This window comes from Equus asinus, chromosome 10, assembly GCF_041296235.1.
Source record: "Equus asinus isolate D_3611 breed Donkey chromosome 10, EquAss-T2T_v2, whole genome shotgun sequence".
NCBI lineage: Eukaryota > Metazoa > Chordata > Mammalia > Perissodactyla > Equidae > Equus > Equus asinus.
Genome location: NC_091799.1, coordinates 54,006,069 through 54,021,256, shown reverse-complemented (window position 1 = coordinate 54,021,256; position 15,188 = coordinate 54,006,069). Strand labels below are relative to the sequence as shown.

General features: G+C 58.1%; 1 protein-coding gene across 3 annotated transcripts; it reads right to left on the bottom strand.

Annotated features, from left to right (window-relative positions):
* Positions 1-2,955: 2,955 nt before the first annotated feature.
* On the bottom strand, positions 2,956-15,173 carry CCDC124 (coiled-coil domain containing 124). 3 transcript variants are annotated; one of them, XM_044773790.2, is made up of 5 exons: positions 15,035-15,173; positions 10,478-10,647; positions 4,174-4,363; positions 3,488-3,602; positions 2,956-3,397 (listed from the first exon to the last, which is right to left on the bottom strand). In XM_044773790.2, exons 2-5 carry the CDS (start codon positions 10,634-10,636, stop codon positions 3,190-3,192), a joined length of 672 nt encoding a protein of 223 aa, XP_044629725.1. In that variant the 5' UTR covers positions 10,637-10,647; positions 15,035-15,173; the 3' UTR covers positions 2,956-3,189. The 3 variants fall into 3 exon arrangements, with proteins under 3 accessions (XP_044629725.1, XP_070375541.1, XP_070375542.1); XM_070519440.1 differs by lacking the exon at positions 15,035-15,173 and adding an exon at positions 13,306-13,422; XM_070519441.1 differs by lacking the exon at positions 15,035-15,173 and adding an exon at positions 11,618-11,748.
* Positions 15,174-15,188: the final 15 nt, after the last annotated feature.

The window sequence follows — 15,188 nt, the reverse complement described above, 5'->3', positions numbered from 1 at the left end:
TTTGTCCCCCTCACATTATCCGTGTCCCTTAACTGCTCCCTAAGCTCCCCCCCTCCCCCTCCCTGCCCTGCACCCCTCTCCTCGTCATCCCCACCCTTTTCGTTTCCCCTACCTTCTCCGGCACCCACCCCTCCTCCTCTTCCCTCCACCATTCGCCCCTCCCCCACAGCCCTCTCTCCGCGCTCGCCCCCTCCCTCGGCGCCCACCCTCACTTCCCCTCTCCGCACCCTCCCCCCCATCCCCAGGGTGCACGAGGGGGAACCCCGGCCGCAGGCGCGGAGCCCCACGCAGGCGCAGAGCCGTCTGGCTTCCCCAAGGCCGCCGCCACCCCCACACTGCGGCCCACAAGCCGGGTTGCCAAGGCGACGGCGAAGGCCGGAGCGGGAACCTCGGGAAGACCCGGGGTGGCACTCCCACCCCGCCACCGCCTCAACGAACCCCACTCCAGTTTGAGCCGGTTGCCCCGCCCCGCCCCCAGTGCGCACTGCGGAGGGTGAGGATTCCCTGGCCCACAGGGCGGGGGTCGACGCGTGCGCGCTGAGCACGGCTTTCTCTCCCCGACGCGCGCGCGACGGGAAAGCCCTGGCGCGTGAAGGAGAGCGCCCCGGCGCAGGCGCTGTGCGCACTCGGCGCCCCCGCAGCCCCGCCCGGTCGTCCTGGCAACGTGCGCGTGGAGGTCCGGGAGCGCCAGGAACTCCCGTCTCACGCCCCCTCCCGCGCACTGCGGCGGAGCTGGGGATTCCCGTCGCTTGCGCGCACGCGCGGGCCCGGAATTCCGCGAGGGCAGAGGCTAAGAGAGAAGGGGCTTTTCTGTGGAAGGGGACAAATGTTACTACCATCGTCTTTCTGTGTGAGGACTGAAGGCGAGCCTCTCAGCCCCTGTCCTGAGTTTTATCTTCGCTCCCTCGTCCACCTGCCGTTCCTCTACAGGTCCCCGGCGCTTGCCACCCGCAGCTCCGACACCCATCCTGTCTGGCTCACACCAGCCCTGGCTCCCCATCGCCCTGGGACGAAGCCCCACTCCTTGTCCTGGCGTTCTCGGCCTGGCTGCACGCCCGGATGGCTTCTTCCCTCGGGCTTGGTCACCACTGGTCCCCGATCTTCTCTATTGCCCAGCCATGAAGACCCCAGCATGGCCGTGCAGGAGGTTCCTTGGCCGAGCCCTTCTTCAGAATACGCCTTTCCCAGGCACCATCTGTTGATTCGCGAGATACTGTAGGGTTAGACACTATTTTTAGTCCCATTTTATATAGGAGGAAACTGAGGCTCAGACCCATTAAGGCCCTGGTCCATTTGTGGGGAGCTGTCTGGGCTCTTCCTCCTGTTAATTTGGCTGACACCTCCAGCCCGGATTCCGGGCCCCACCGCCGCCCCTGATGGCTGCCCCACAGCTCTGGGTGCTTCCTGGCTATGTGACGCAGGCAGGTGACTTCGATTTGCCATCTATAAAGGGGATCAGTATGTCACAGAGCTGCCCCAGGTCTCAGTGAAATGCTAGTACCATGTGCCAGGCCAGCGCTTAGTATCCAGTGGATGCTTCTCACTGTCCCATCCTCCCACACTCTGCCCATCGGCACCCTCTGCGGGGCTCCTTTCCTCCCTCTCATTTCCCAAACCCCCATGGAGTCCTCCTGGACCCCTCACGTGTCCACTAGTCCTTGTCTCGGGGTCGGCTCCTGGGGGACCCCCCAAACTAAGCCAGTGCTCAGTATACGCCGGTTAGTTTTATGCCATCTCCCACTGTTTCCCGCACCCTCCATACTGCACTTTAGCTGTACTCAATTATTAATGCCCCCCCCGCCCCCTGAACAGAGGTGTGACCCCCAGACCTTTGCATGTGTGGTTCCTTTGGTCTTTTCTGTCCCCTGTGTCTGTGTGGAGAATTCCTATGCATCCTTCAAGACCCTCCCTCCATGCCACCTTCTACCTTCCTTCCTCGGGGCACAGCCTGGCCCCCTTTGGCCCGGCCCTGACCTCACACAGTTGAGTCCATCTGTGAGGATCTGCATCTGAGACCTGAGATCCGTGAGAACAGTGTTCTTGGCAGGAGGAACCAACAGGGTGTAGGCCCTGATGGGGAACAAGCTGGCTGGACTGACAGAGCTGAGAGCGAGGAGGCAGGGCTGCAGCCGAGAGGGAGTGGAGAGTGGGGAGAATGGGGACTAGAGGCTGTAGGGACAACCTTTTGGGCGCACAGAGGGTGTCACTTGGGGGGTAGCCATAGCAATGACCTGGTAAATGCTTGGACCCGGCCCCCCACACGTGGGCCCACCTCCCAGCTCCCCACCGTCTCTGCCAACTCCGCAAGGCTGACTGAGCTCTAGGAAGCCAGCACCGGGCTCACATCTCACCGAGCCCTCCCCAGACATGCAGCCTCTGCGAGGACGTTCATTCCTACCAACCCACCTGCCTGCTCCAGCCCCCAGGCCCTTGCTTGCCCAGTGCCCTGCTTCTGCCATGGAATCTGACTCATCACCCACCAAGGCCCACTCTCAAGAAATCCTCCACCCGGAAGCCTGCGAGGACTCCCCCAGATGCCTCCTATGTTGGAGTAACAGCAGAGCAGCCAGCATTTCCTGATCCCAAGCACTGTGTGACCTTGGCCACTGACTCTGAACCAGACTCAGGATGTGGACAACTCGCCTCCAGCTCCTCTATTTCTGCTCCTGAAATGCTCCGTGATCTCAAGCCAGGGCCTCAACCTCTCTTGAGTCGCCTACTTGCAGCAGCCCAGCAAGGTTTCCGTGGATGGTGGTACAGGCCCCTCACTGGATGAGGGGCCCAAGCCAGGAGGAGGCACCGAAGGAGCCGGGCAAAGCTCTTAGCTAGCTTGCTGTGACAGGAACACCATTGGGGGCCCTTGTCTTCTTTGGCCGTGCCTGCTCTCCATCTAACGGCCACTCGCCTCTCCTCACCACCCACCCGCCTGCCCACGTGGACTTCAAGCGCACATGCTGCCTCACCGACCGCCTTTATTGGGCGCTCAGCCACAGGGCTCTGCACACCTGAGAAGGGGGATGTCACTCAGAGCAGGGACCCTCTGGCGGGAGGAGTGGCTGATGATGCCACGTCGCCCCAAGGACACGCACCAGGGCTGGACCTCTTTGTCACCCTCAGAGCTGACCCAGTGGGAGGGCGTGTGGAGTCAGGACCCTGACCGCCAGCGGGGCGGCTCCTCCAGTTCCGGGGTCACTTGGGGGAGTTGAAGGGTACGGCCCGCTGGTTCATGGGGTTGTCGGGTGAGCGCAGCCACTCCTTCTTGAGCAGCTGCTTCAGCTGCGACAGCCGCATGTTGGGGTTCTCCTGCTTGAGCCGCGGGAGCTGCGCCTCCTCGAAGGCGGTGAAGGCCGCCCGCATGCGCCGCTCGGGGTGCCGGTCGGCCGCCTCCTCCGCCACGCTAAGGGAGGACACCAGCATCAGCGGGCTAGGGCGCGGCTCCGCCCCCGGAGGACTAGCCCCGCCCCGAAGGCCTCGCCCCGCCCACTACCTGAGCACGGCGATGGCATCCTCGATGGTGCGCGCCTCCACGCTGCCCTCCTCCATCACGCGGCGGTTCACGTTCTCCTCCAGCGGCACCTCCAAGTGGCTCTTGGCTTTCTCGGCTGGGGGCGGGCGGGTGGCCGGGTGACATAGACAGAGACAGAGAGAGAGAAGCAGCTATGCAGAGTTCCAGGGAGATGAGAGAGACACAGTAAGGGAAGAAGCCAGGGGAGGCAGCAGGCAGGCAGAGAATGAGGGGGAGCAGAGAAATGCCCCTGGAGCTGGGAAGCCCTCTCGGGACAGACCTCCAGGGTGGGCCGGTGCAGCCCTCCGCATCCGCGGCCTAGGCCCAGCCCGGGCTGCCCTCTTAACTTCACTGCAGCGGGGCACAGAGGAAGCACCCCCCCCCATGTGGCTGCTGTCTCCTCAGCCTGGGGCGCCCCACTAACGCCCTGGGGCCCCCAGGGAGCACAAGCCGGGGTCGGGTGCAGAGCAGGTAAGTACATGCGTGTGCGCCCTAGTCGCCTGTGCTCAGGGCCAGGCCTGCCAGCCCGCGCCCGCCCACCCTGTGCCATGCAGAGCCAGGCAGCCTCTCTGGAGGTGAGGAGGGGCTCAGGACTCAGCCCAAGGTGGGTCCCACTGTTTATCCTTTAGTGGGTACAAGGGCAGCTCCAGAGTGAGCCACAGCCACACCTGGGTCTGGGGCTTCCTTGTGCTGATGGTCTCGGCGAAGCGTCTCCTCAATCTGGGCGCGGGTGACCTTGCTGGGAGCAGCCACCCGGGGGGCTTTGCCACCCTTAAGCTTCGAGTCCTCCTCCTCCAGCAGGCGCTGCGTCTCCTTCTTGCGTTCCAGCTGCTCCAGGCGCCGCTTCTCCTTCTCCTCCTAGGGGGACAGGGTGGTGAGGTTCCAACTGCTGCCCACTGGCACGGGATCCAGGTTTTATCTCAACCAACCTGGACTGAAGCCCTGCTGTGTGCTAGACCCAGTGCTGGGTGCACAGTGGGCCTACCCGGGGGCTCCCAGCCTACATGACTATGGGAAAAACAGGGAACCTTGGCCTGGGCAGGTGAGTGGGTGGCTCTCAAAGGAAAAGTGACACCTGGGCTGGAGGAGGAGCCAGCCAGCGGGAGAGCTGGGGGACAGGAGAGTCCTTAGTGGTGGGAATGGCAGCTGCAAAGGCCCTGAGGCAGGAACCACCTAGCATGACAGAGAAGCAGCCCAGAGGCTGGAGTGGGGAGAAGGAGCATGGAGGGAGGAGAGACGGGGCAGGCTGAGGGCCCGGCCACCAGGCGCTTCAAGGGCACGGGGAGGGGTTTGTATTGGACTCCAAAGGCCACAGGAGCCATGGGAGGGTCTGTGCTCACTGCCAGCTGGGGCAGAGGTTCTGCCCCGAGGCACCAGGAGACTTCGGGGGAGGCATGGTCCATGTGTCACAGGGGCTGGGACTGATCCCACCTTGGCTCCCAAGGGAGGCCCTGATGCCAGCTGGACAAGGGGACATCTGGCCCCAGGACTTGTCCTTGGCCACTGCCCCTCCACCGCTCTGGGAGGGCAGAGCGAGGTTCTGGTTCCCTTCCAGCGGTGAGGCCAGAGGCTTGGAACATCTGGGTGCCTGCCACCCAGCACCCTCAGTGCCCCTGCCTACCCACCCACTGCCCGCAACACTGCCCTCTGCCTCCCATGCCTTGGGGACGGTCCCCGTGACTGCAGTGTTCCCCTGTGACACACCCATAGTGAGTCTAAGTGCCCCAGAAGAGGGGTGGATGTGCTTGAGGGCACCCACTGGGCCTCTGACCTTCACCTGCATGGCAAGAAAGTCGGGTGTGGGGTTAAAGGTCAAAAGTGTTCGAGTGCAGCTGCTGGGCTCCCACTTCTGTGCCGGGGCACCTCAGGCAGGCCTCTGCTTCCCTGTCAGAGGGAACATTCTCCTGAGGCTCCCCGACCCTGCATGGTGCACGTACACCTCGTGCTCATTCTGCCCCCACATGGCCCTGCCTCAGGGCCTTTGCACTAGCTCTTCTCTCCCCCTGGAGCGCCCTCACCAGCCTCCCCCCCTGGTTAACTCCAGCTCATCTTGAGCTCCTGGCTCCCCATCTGCCCCCTCCACCACACAGCTCCTTCTTGTGTTCCAAAAATCCCCAGTTTCAGGTCTTCCCGTTATCTGGTTCATCCTGAAGGCAGGAGACAGGCCCTGGCTGGGGTTGTGAATGGCTGCCTTCTAGCTCAGCATACAGCAGGTGTTTGGTGAAAGTGTGCGGAATGAATGAATGAATGAACTCCAGAAGGCTCCAGTAACGCAGGAAGGACAGGCAACCTGCGGCCATCAGTCTCCAGGGACATGGGACTGAGGAGGGAGCGTAAGATTTATGCTTTAACATTCAGCAACTTCTTTTAAAAAATCAGTCGCAGTTTTTAAAAGAGCAATTAGCAGCATCTGGCGATGGGTGAAGGATGAGTCCATTTGGCGGAATTTTCCGGAGCCATCAAAAATGAGCCTCATAGGAATAAAAACCACATGATCATCTCAATAGATGCAGAGAAAGCATTTGACAAGATCCAATAGCCATTTCTGATAAAAACTCTCAATAAAATGGGTTTAGAAGGAAAGTACCTCAACACGATAAAGGCCACATATGACAAACCCACAGCCAACATCATACTCAATGGGGAAAAACTGAACGCCATCCCTCTGAGAACAGGAACAAGACAAGGGTGCCCACTCTCGTCACTTCTGTTCAACACAGTATTGGAGGTTTTGGCCAGAGCAATTAGGCAAGAAAAAGGACTAAAAGGAATCCAAACAGGGAGGGAAGAAGTGAAACCCTCGCTGTTTGCAGATGACATGATCTTACATATAGAAAACCCTAAAGAATCCATCGGAAAATTATTAGAAATAATCAATAACTACAGTAAAGTTGCAGGGTACAAAATCAACTTACAAAAATCAGTTGCTTTTCTATACTAAATGAACTTACAGAAAGAGAACTCAAGAATACAATTCCACTTACAATCGCAACAAAAAGAATAAAATATCTAGGAATAAATTTAACCAAGGAGGTGAAAGACCTATACACTGAAAACTATAAGACATTATTGAGAAACACTGATGACACAAAGAAATGGAAAGATATGCCACGCACATTGACTGGAAGTGTAAACGTAGTTAAAATGTCCATACTACCTAAAGCAATCTATAGATTCAATGCAATCCCAATCAGAATCCCAATGACATTCTTCACAAAAATAGAGCAAAGAATCCTACAATTCATATGGGGCAACCAAAGACCCCAAATTGCTAAAGCAATCCTGAGAAAAAAGAACAAAGCTGGAGGCATCACAATCCCTGACTTCAGAATGTACTACAAAGCCATAGTGATCAGAACAGCATGGTACAGGGGCCGGCCCCGTGGCCGAGTGGTTAAGTTCGCGCGCTCCACTGCAGGCGGCCCAGCGTTTCGTTGGTTCGAATCCTGGGCGCGGACATGGCACTGCTCATCAAACCACGCTGAGCCGGCATCCCACATGCCACAACTAGAAGGACCCACAACTAAAAAGATATACAGCTATGTACCGGGGGGCTTTGGGGAAAAAAGGAAAAAAATAAAATCTTAAAAAAAAAAAACAGCATGGTACAAAAACAGGCACACAGATCAATGGAACAGAACTGAGAGCCCAGAAATAAACCCACACATCTCTGGACAGCTAATCTTCGAGAAAGGTGCCAAGAACTTACAATGGAGAAAGGAAAGTCTTCAATCAATAGTGTTGGGAAAACTGGACAGCCACATGCAAAAGAATGAAAGTAGACCATTATCTTGCACTATACACAAAAATTAACTCAAAATGCACCAAAGACTTGAAGGTAAGACGTGAAACCACAAAACTCCCAGAAGGAAATACAGGCAGTACACTCTTTGACATCACTTTTAGCAGTATCTTTTCAAATATCATGTCTACTCAGACAAGGGAAACAAGAGGAAAAGTAAACAAATGGGACTTCATCAGACTAAAGAGTTTCTGCAAAGCAAAGGAAACCAGGAACAGAACGAAAAGACAACCCACCAACTGGGAGGAAATATTTGCAAATCATATGTCCCACAAGGGGTTAATCTCCAAAATATATTAAAAACTCACACAACTCAACAGCAAAAAACCAAACAACCTGATCAAAAAATGTGCACAGGATCTGAACAGACATTTTTCCGAAGAAGATATACAGATGGGCGATAAACACATGAAAAGATGTTCCACATCACTAATCATCAGGGAAATGCAAATCAAAACTACACTAAGATACCACCTTACGCCCGTTAAAATGGCTACAATCACTAAGGCTAAAAATAACAAATGTTGGAGAGGGTGTGGGGAAAAGGGAACCCTCATACACTGCTGGTGGGAATGCAAACTGGTACAGCCACTATGGAAAACAGTATGGAGATTCCTCAAAAAATTAAAAATAGAGGAGCCAGCATGGTGGCATAGCAGTACGTTCGTGCCCTCCACTGTGGCAGCCCAGGGTTTGTGGGTTGGATCCCGGGTGTGGACCTACACACTGCTTATTAAGCCATGCTGTAGTGGCATCTCCCATATAAAATAGAGGAAGACTGCCACAGATGTTAGCTCAGGGCCAATCTTCCACACCAAAAAAACCTCAAAAAACAAAAAATTAAAAATAGAAATACCACGTGACCCAGCTATCCCACTACTGAGTATTTATCCAAAGAACTTGAAATCAACAATTCAAAGAGGTTTACACACCCCTATGTTCATTGCAGCATTATTCACAATAATGGAGACATGGAAGCAACCCAAGTGCCCGCCGACTGATGAGTGGATGAAGAAGATGTGGTGTATATACAGTGGAATACTACTCAGCCAGAAAAAAGACAAAACCATCCCATTCGCAGCAACATGGATGGACCCTGAGGGTATTATGTTAAGCGAAATAAGCCAGACAGAGAAAGACAGACACTGTATGATTTCACTCAAACATGGAAGATAAACTAACCCATGGACAAAGACAGCAGATCACTGGTTACGAGGGGAAAGGTTTGGGGGGTGGGCACAGCGGGTGAAGGGGCTCATATGTATGGTGACTGACAAATAAAAATGTACACCTGAAATTACACAATGTTATAAACGATTATGACCTCAATAAAAAAAAGGGCCTCATAAATCATGGAGATGGAATCCAGACAGCCAGGTGCTCATCACCGAGCTGCGTAACACGGAACAAGTGGAGTCGCGAATGCGGCCCCGGCCCGATGGAGCCCGCCGGTCCGCGGCTGCTGCTGCCAGGAGGAACTGGCTGTGGGACCCCATTTACTGGAGGGCACGGCTTCAGGGCATCGTGGGAGCAAAGCCTTTGGTGTCACCTAGGGGGAGCTGCATTGTTTTTTCGTGTTTTGGAGCAAGCATGGATTTGCTTCTTTCAGAGAAACAGTATCTTTTTCGAGCAGCATCTTTTCGTGTGTATGAAAAGAAGAGGGAGACTGTAAGCCCCGCGTGCCCGTCAGCGGGACAGAGACAAACCCCAGAAAACCACCAAAGGTGAAGAAGGACCAGCAGCAGTTCCATGGGAAACAGGAGGGGCCCGCCTGGGAGGGGCACAGGGGCCGGGAATGTGCCAGTGAGCAGAGCTGGCAAATGCCGGCCCTTCGCCTGCTTTGGTGGTTTTAGCCCGTTGGGGAATGGTGGCCACAATGACAGGGTCAAGGAGCTGCGGGCCCCACTGCCCCTGTTGCTCAGCCGGCCTCTACTCTGTGTCCGTCCAGGGTGGTGCACAGGCGCGCAGCCAGCCAGGGGCTCCTGAGCGCCCCCCCACTTCACAAGCCAGAGGGTGGACCCACTAGTGCCAGCCCGGCCCAGCCCCTGGCCCAGCCCTGTGACCTGGGCTTCCTACCTTCTCTGTGCCCCAGGCCCTGGGTTGGGCGGCTGCCTCTGGGACTGTTGAAAGGTTTCTGGCCTTTCTGTCTGGGTAACGGATCTTTGGCAGATACTGTTTTTCCTTCTGAGGTTTCAACTTTCCTACACTGTCAAAAGATGACCGTCATAAAGAATTTAAAGACCTCCACGGACCAACGCAGCACAGTGCGGGGGACGGGACCAGGGACACTCAGTGTCCGCTAAAGACAAGGTAGAGCCCAGCCCAGCAAGACGATGGGAAACCCTGGCAGAAGCGCCCAGGCACCGCACATCTGGGCGTGCAGGGACGGCAAGGCGCCACTGAGATTTTCCGCAAGCTCCCTCATTTCCCAGCGGAGGCGCGCGTGTGCACACCTGGGCCAGGTGGCGCCCAGGGGACCAGGAGCGTGGGCTGAGACGGGTCTCTGGCGCCACCTACTGGGACAAGCCAGTCAGCATCAGCCCTGAGACACTCCCCAGACATCAATTAAGCTCCCACTGTGTGCCTGGCATTGGGGCCCATCGGGGGACAGCTGGCCAGCCCTCCCACTTCTCGGTTTTTACAAACACCTGGAAGTGCCTGCAAGCCCCAGGCTGGAGGCTGGAAACGGGGACTATCAGCATGTCCCAGCCTTGGCACCATGGCCGTCTGGGGCCCGCTCACTCTGCTCTGGTGCTGTCCTGCGCATTGCAGGGAGTTGAGCAGCACCCGTGGCCTCCACCCACACATGCCAGTAGCACCCTCCACCCGGCTGTGGCAACCAAACTGTCTCCAGATGTTGCCAAGTGTCCCCTGGGTGCAGTCGCTCCAGGGTGAGAACTGACAGTCTCACCCAACCCTGGCATTACAAGAAGGAGAGAAACAAGCCCATGGAGGGCGGTGACTGCTTCGCTGTTCCCTAAACATGCCAAGACCTGGCTACCCCAGGGCCTTTGCATGAGCCATTGGCTCTGCTTCTGCCCCCCTCCCTGCCCTTGCTCCACGTCTGGCGCTTCCTCGCCCTTCAGGCCAAAGCCTCAGGAGGCCCCCCACCCCCTTCCATCCCATCTTCCCGTCTTGCCCACAGGCATGGGGGCCCAGGGCCCACCCACCTTGCGCTGCTCCTTCCTCATGACGTGTTTGTCCTCATCCTTCCAGTAGGCATCCTCCAGCTCCTTCTGCTTCCTGGCATCAGCTGCCGCCTTGGCCTCAGCCCTCCGCGCCCGGGCCGCTGCCGACTTGGTGTTCTCGCCCTGGAACTTCTTGGGCATCCCTCAGCAGGCTGCGGGAGGATGGTGGGGACCAGTGAGTGAAGGCCTGCACCCTCGGCACCCCCAGACTCACACCTGCACAGCTGGGACCCCCTTGGGGCCTCAATGGCCGTGTCCGTAAAATGAGGGCTTTGGACTTAGTGTTTCCTCTTTTTAAAAACATTTATTCAGGTGAAATTCACATAACACAAAGCAAACCATTTAAAGTGCACAATTCAGTGGCATTTAGCACTTTGACAATGTTGTGAAGTCACCACCTCTATCTAGTTCCAGAACATTCCATTGCCCCAAAAGGAGACCCTGTCCCCATGAGCAGTCCCTCCCCACCCCTCTCCCCAGCCCCTGGCTACCAATCTATTTTCTGTCTCTGTGGCTTGGCCTGTTCTGGATGTTTCCGGTAAATGGGATCAAACGCGCGTGGTCTGTGTGTCAGCCTCTCCCCTCAGCGGGAGGTTTCCGAGGTCCCTCTGCGCTGCCGTGGGTGTCAGGCTTAGTCCCTTTCTGTGCCGGAGCACTGGGCCCTGTGTGGCTGACCGCGTTGTTTGGAGCCCTCCGTCCAAGGATGGACATCTGGGTTGTCTTTCCAGCTCCTATGTGTCATGCTGCTGTGGACCCCTGCAGGCCAGTCTGTGTGCGGCCCCTCCCACTCTGCCACTCATGAGGCCTTAGTCCCCCGTCCCACAGCCCTGAGGCCGAGTCCCCCTCCCCTGGGTGAGTAGCTGCCTCGAACTGCTCCCAAGGACCCTGCCCCAGCTTGCAGGGCCAGGAGAAGCTGGGCGCTGGGGAGAAGATGACACACACAGACGGCAGGTGCCCCCTCCCCATGCCGGGCCCCCACTCCATGCTTTCTATGGGCCGACTCAATCGAATGTCCCCAAAGCCTTAAACACGGGGAAGGTCCTTGCTCCCGTTCTGAGGGCTGGAAGCCAGGGTTCCGGGCAGAGCCTGGGCTGGGCCTGGGGTCTCACTAGCAAAGCTTGCCTTCTGGGTGAGGAAGGGGAGGCTGCGCGGCTGGGAAACTGCGAACACCCTTCGGGGGGCTGATGCAAGCACCGTGCGGTCCAGGACACGGGCCTTTGGCTCTCTGGGCCTCAGCCGTCTTCATCTGGGAAACAGGCTGGTGTTCCGGACTCATGGGTTGCTCTCTCCCACCCTGAACATCTCCCGCTCAGCCCCAGCTGAACCTGGGAGAAACCAGCCCAGCCCCCAAGAACGAAAGGGAGAGAATGTGGGGGCCATCCTGACTCAGGGCCACCAGGCAGCCCCCAATCCCACCTCCCGGCTGTGGGACTTGTGGGAGAGGGGCTCCCATCTGAGCCCCACTGGAAACTACCATCTGCTCCCATTTGCAGTGGTTGTGCACACTGGGCTCAGCTTTACGGAGAGCGTCTTAGTGAAGTCTCACACCCTGGCAGGTGGCAGCTGAGCTGCAACCTGAAGGATGGTTGGAGGCAGCCCTGTGAGGACAAAGAGGTGGGATTTCTAGGCAGAGGGCTCAGGATGTGCAAAGGCCCTGGGGCAGGAAGGAGGCCACTGAGGCCAGAGTGGGTGAGTGAGGAGGAGGTGGAGGGGAAGAGCGAGGGAGGGTGTGGGGCTGACAGGGCAGCCTTATAGGACGAGGAAGAGCAAGGATGTTCTCCATTGGCACCAGGGGGCTGTTAGGCAGGGCATGAACACATTCTGGTTTAGGTTGTTCCAAAGCCCCCTCTGGCTGTCACGTGGGCTGAGGGTGGGAGCCGAACACTGGGCATCACGATGGTGCAATGGGCAGAGCCAGAGGTGGTCTGCAGTCAAACGGAGCTGGGCAGTGATAACCGCCGACGCTGCGGCCAGGGGCAGCCTGAGCGCGTCCTCCCCCGTGGCAGCAGAGGCACGGCTCAGCCCCGGTTTACAGATGGGAACCTGAGGCTTTGAGAGGGTAAGGGACATGCTCAGGGCCACACAGTGGGGCAGTGGAGGGGCCCGGATTCCAAGCCAGGCCCAGCCCCTCAGTCCCAACTCCATGCTCCTAACCATGGCCCCCCACCCCGCCAAGGTCCTGGCTGGCTCCCCCCCGTGACATCAACACAGATCAGGACTCTGAGGCTTCTGGGGCCCCTCACTCCACACGGAGGGGTGCCCCCTCCAGGCTGAGACCTGGGGGTGAGTTCTGGCTCTGCAGTTGTGGCTGAAGTGCTCCCCTCGAGCCTCAGTTTCCTGATCTGAGACGTGGGGTTGATTGCAGTCCCTCCTGGCATAGGATGCAAGGGCTGCCACGGGGCCCAATATGCCAGCCTGATCCCGCACTCCTCCCAGCCACCCCTTGGTCCCTAAATTAAGCATTCATTACTGAACGTCTACAAAGTACCCCACAGAAAACCCCTCCTGGACTCCCCAGGACAGCACCAAGAAGTGGGGGTCACTGTCTGAGTTAGAGATGAGGAAACTCCCCACCCTCCTCTCCCTTACATTCACTCAGCAGCAGGCAGGTATGAAACATACCATGCAGGTTCCCACCCCAGGGCCTTTGCACTTGCCGTGCCTGCCACCTGGCTGCTCTTCGCTCCTCTTTTTACCCAGTTAACTCCGATTTAAGCTTCAGGGCCCACTCAGGTGTTGCTGCCTCCAGGAAGCCTTCCCTGAGACACTACCCAACTCTCAGACCACGAACTGCTCTCTGAGGCACTTGCCTGGGTTGCTATCTTATGTTCATTTATATGATGATTCATCAAATGTCCGTCTTCCCCACCAGACTGGGAGCTCCATGAGAGCGGAGCCAGGACTGCCTTGGTCACCGCTGTGCCCCAGAGCCCTGCACAGTAGGGGCTCAATCAATGATTTGAGCACATGAATGAACCCGCGTCTATTTCCAGGGTATCCTCAGTATTTACGTCACACACTGTTGTGTCCAAACACCGCTTCTCACTGTTCTTTCCACTAACCCCCCTCTCCCACCTCTGAGCCTTTCCTCTGGCTGTACCCCATCTGATACCCCCTCCCTGTCCCCTCCTGTGACCCGGTCCACTCACAGGGCCTCTCCCCAGCATCCCCTTCTCCCATGCCCCACTGTTCAAGACCCCCAACTCCATCCCAAAGCCTAAGAAGGGTTTTCTGGCCCCTTCTTGAGGCCAGGACAGGATGTTTATGTCCCTCCAAAATCCCAGTGCAGGAGCCCTGACCCTCAGTGTGACTGGATTTGGAGATGGGGCCAATGAGGAGGTGATGAAAGTTCAATGAAGTCACAGGGTGGGGCCCTGATCTCATAGGCTGGTGCCCCTAGAAGAAGAGCAGAAGATGTCAGAGCTGCTCTCTCCACCTGGGGAGGACAGAGTAAGAAGTGGCCGTCTGCAAGTCAGGAAGAGCCTGCACCAGGAACCAAATTAGCTGGCACCTTGACCTTGGGCTTCCAGCCTCCAGAACTGTGAGCAAATAAATGTCTGCTGTCGAAGCCGCCAGTGTGTGGTACTTTGTTACAGCAGCCCCAGCCGACTGATACAGACAGCCTTTCTTCTCTGCGGGAAACATTCAACGCCCGCGCACTGCTGTCAGTAAACACGCACCGAACACCGAGTCCGTGTGGGACGCCGGGGAAAGGGCGGCATGGATGGGCTTCCTGCCCCCAGGGGACCCCCAGGCTGGCTGGGAGGTACACAACGAGAGTGACAACTCATGATGAGAGCTGTGATGGGGGACGCGCAGGTCTCTGGAGAAGCCCAGCCTGGGGCGGGGGGGTGTATGTGTCAAAGGGCATCCTGCAGGGGGCATCTGAGAAAAGGAGCGTGGGGCAGGCAGGCGGGGAAGAGAGGATTTATATTCCAGGGTGACGGGAAGGGGCGCAGGGCGTTAGAGCCAGGAGGCGATCTGCGGGTCAGAGCCCTCTGGGGTTGGTGAGGAGGTGAACGCGAGGGGTGAGACCGAAGCAGGGAGATCACGCAGGGGTCCGGGGAGTGGCTCTGGCTGGTCAGAGGGTACATTTAGGAGGGAATCGGGACCCACGCGGTTGACTGGATGTGAAAGTAAAAAAAGATGAAGCTCAACGTCGTCTCCTCCAAGAACCCCTCCCGCTAACGCTTCTGGGCTCCCCCAGCGCCCCGTCCCTCTCCCTAACCCTGATCCCACAGCAAGAGCCAGGGACGTCCGCACCCAGCTCTGTCACCCGAAAGCCCGCACGCTGCTCAGGGGCAGGGCCGGAGCTGGGTGGCCTCGAACACCACGCTGTCCCTCTGGGTCTCAGTCACCCGCTGGGGGAAAGGGGCACAGACCCCGCGGGAGCCGTCGAGACTGGGCGCCGGAAGTGCCCCGTCTCGGAGCACCCCACCCCGCTCTCCCGGGGGTGGTCCCACGCCGAGCCGCCCCGCTGGGCCCACCCCGCCGCGCCCCCGCCCCCCCCGGCTCCGCCCGCGCCGCGGCCGCTCCTACCTCCTGCCCCCAGCGCCGGCCCGGTCGCGCCTCCGTGACGTCACCGGTGGGCCTGCGCGCCGAGCTCCGGGCGGCGCGCGCCGATGACGTCAGGCGTCAGCGCCATCTTGGTAAAGGAGGCACGAGCCTGGCTTCCAAGCTAGTCGAGGTTGTC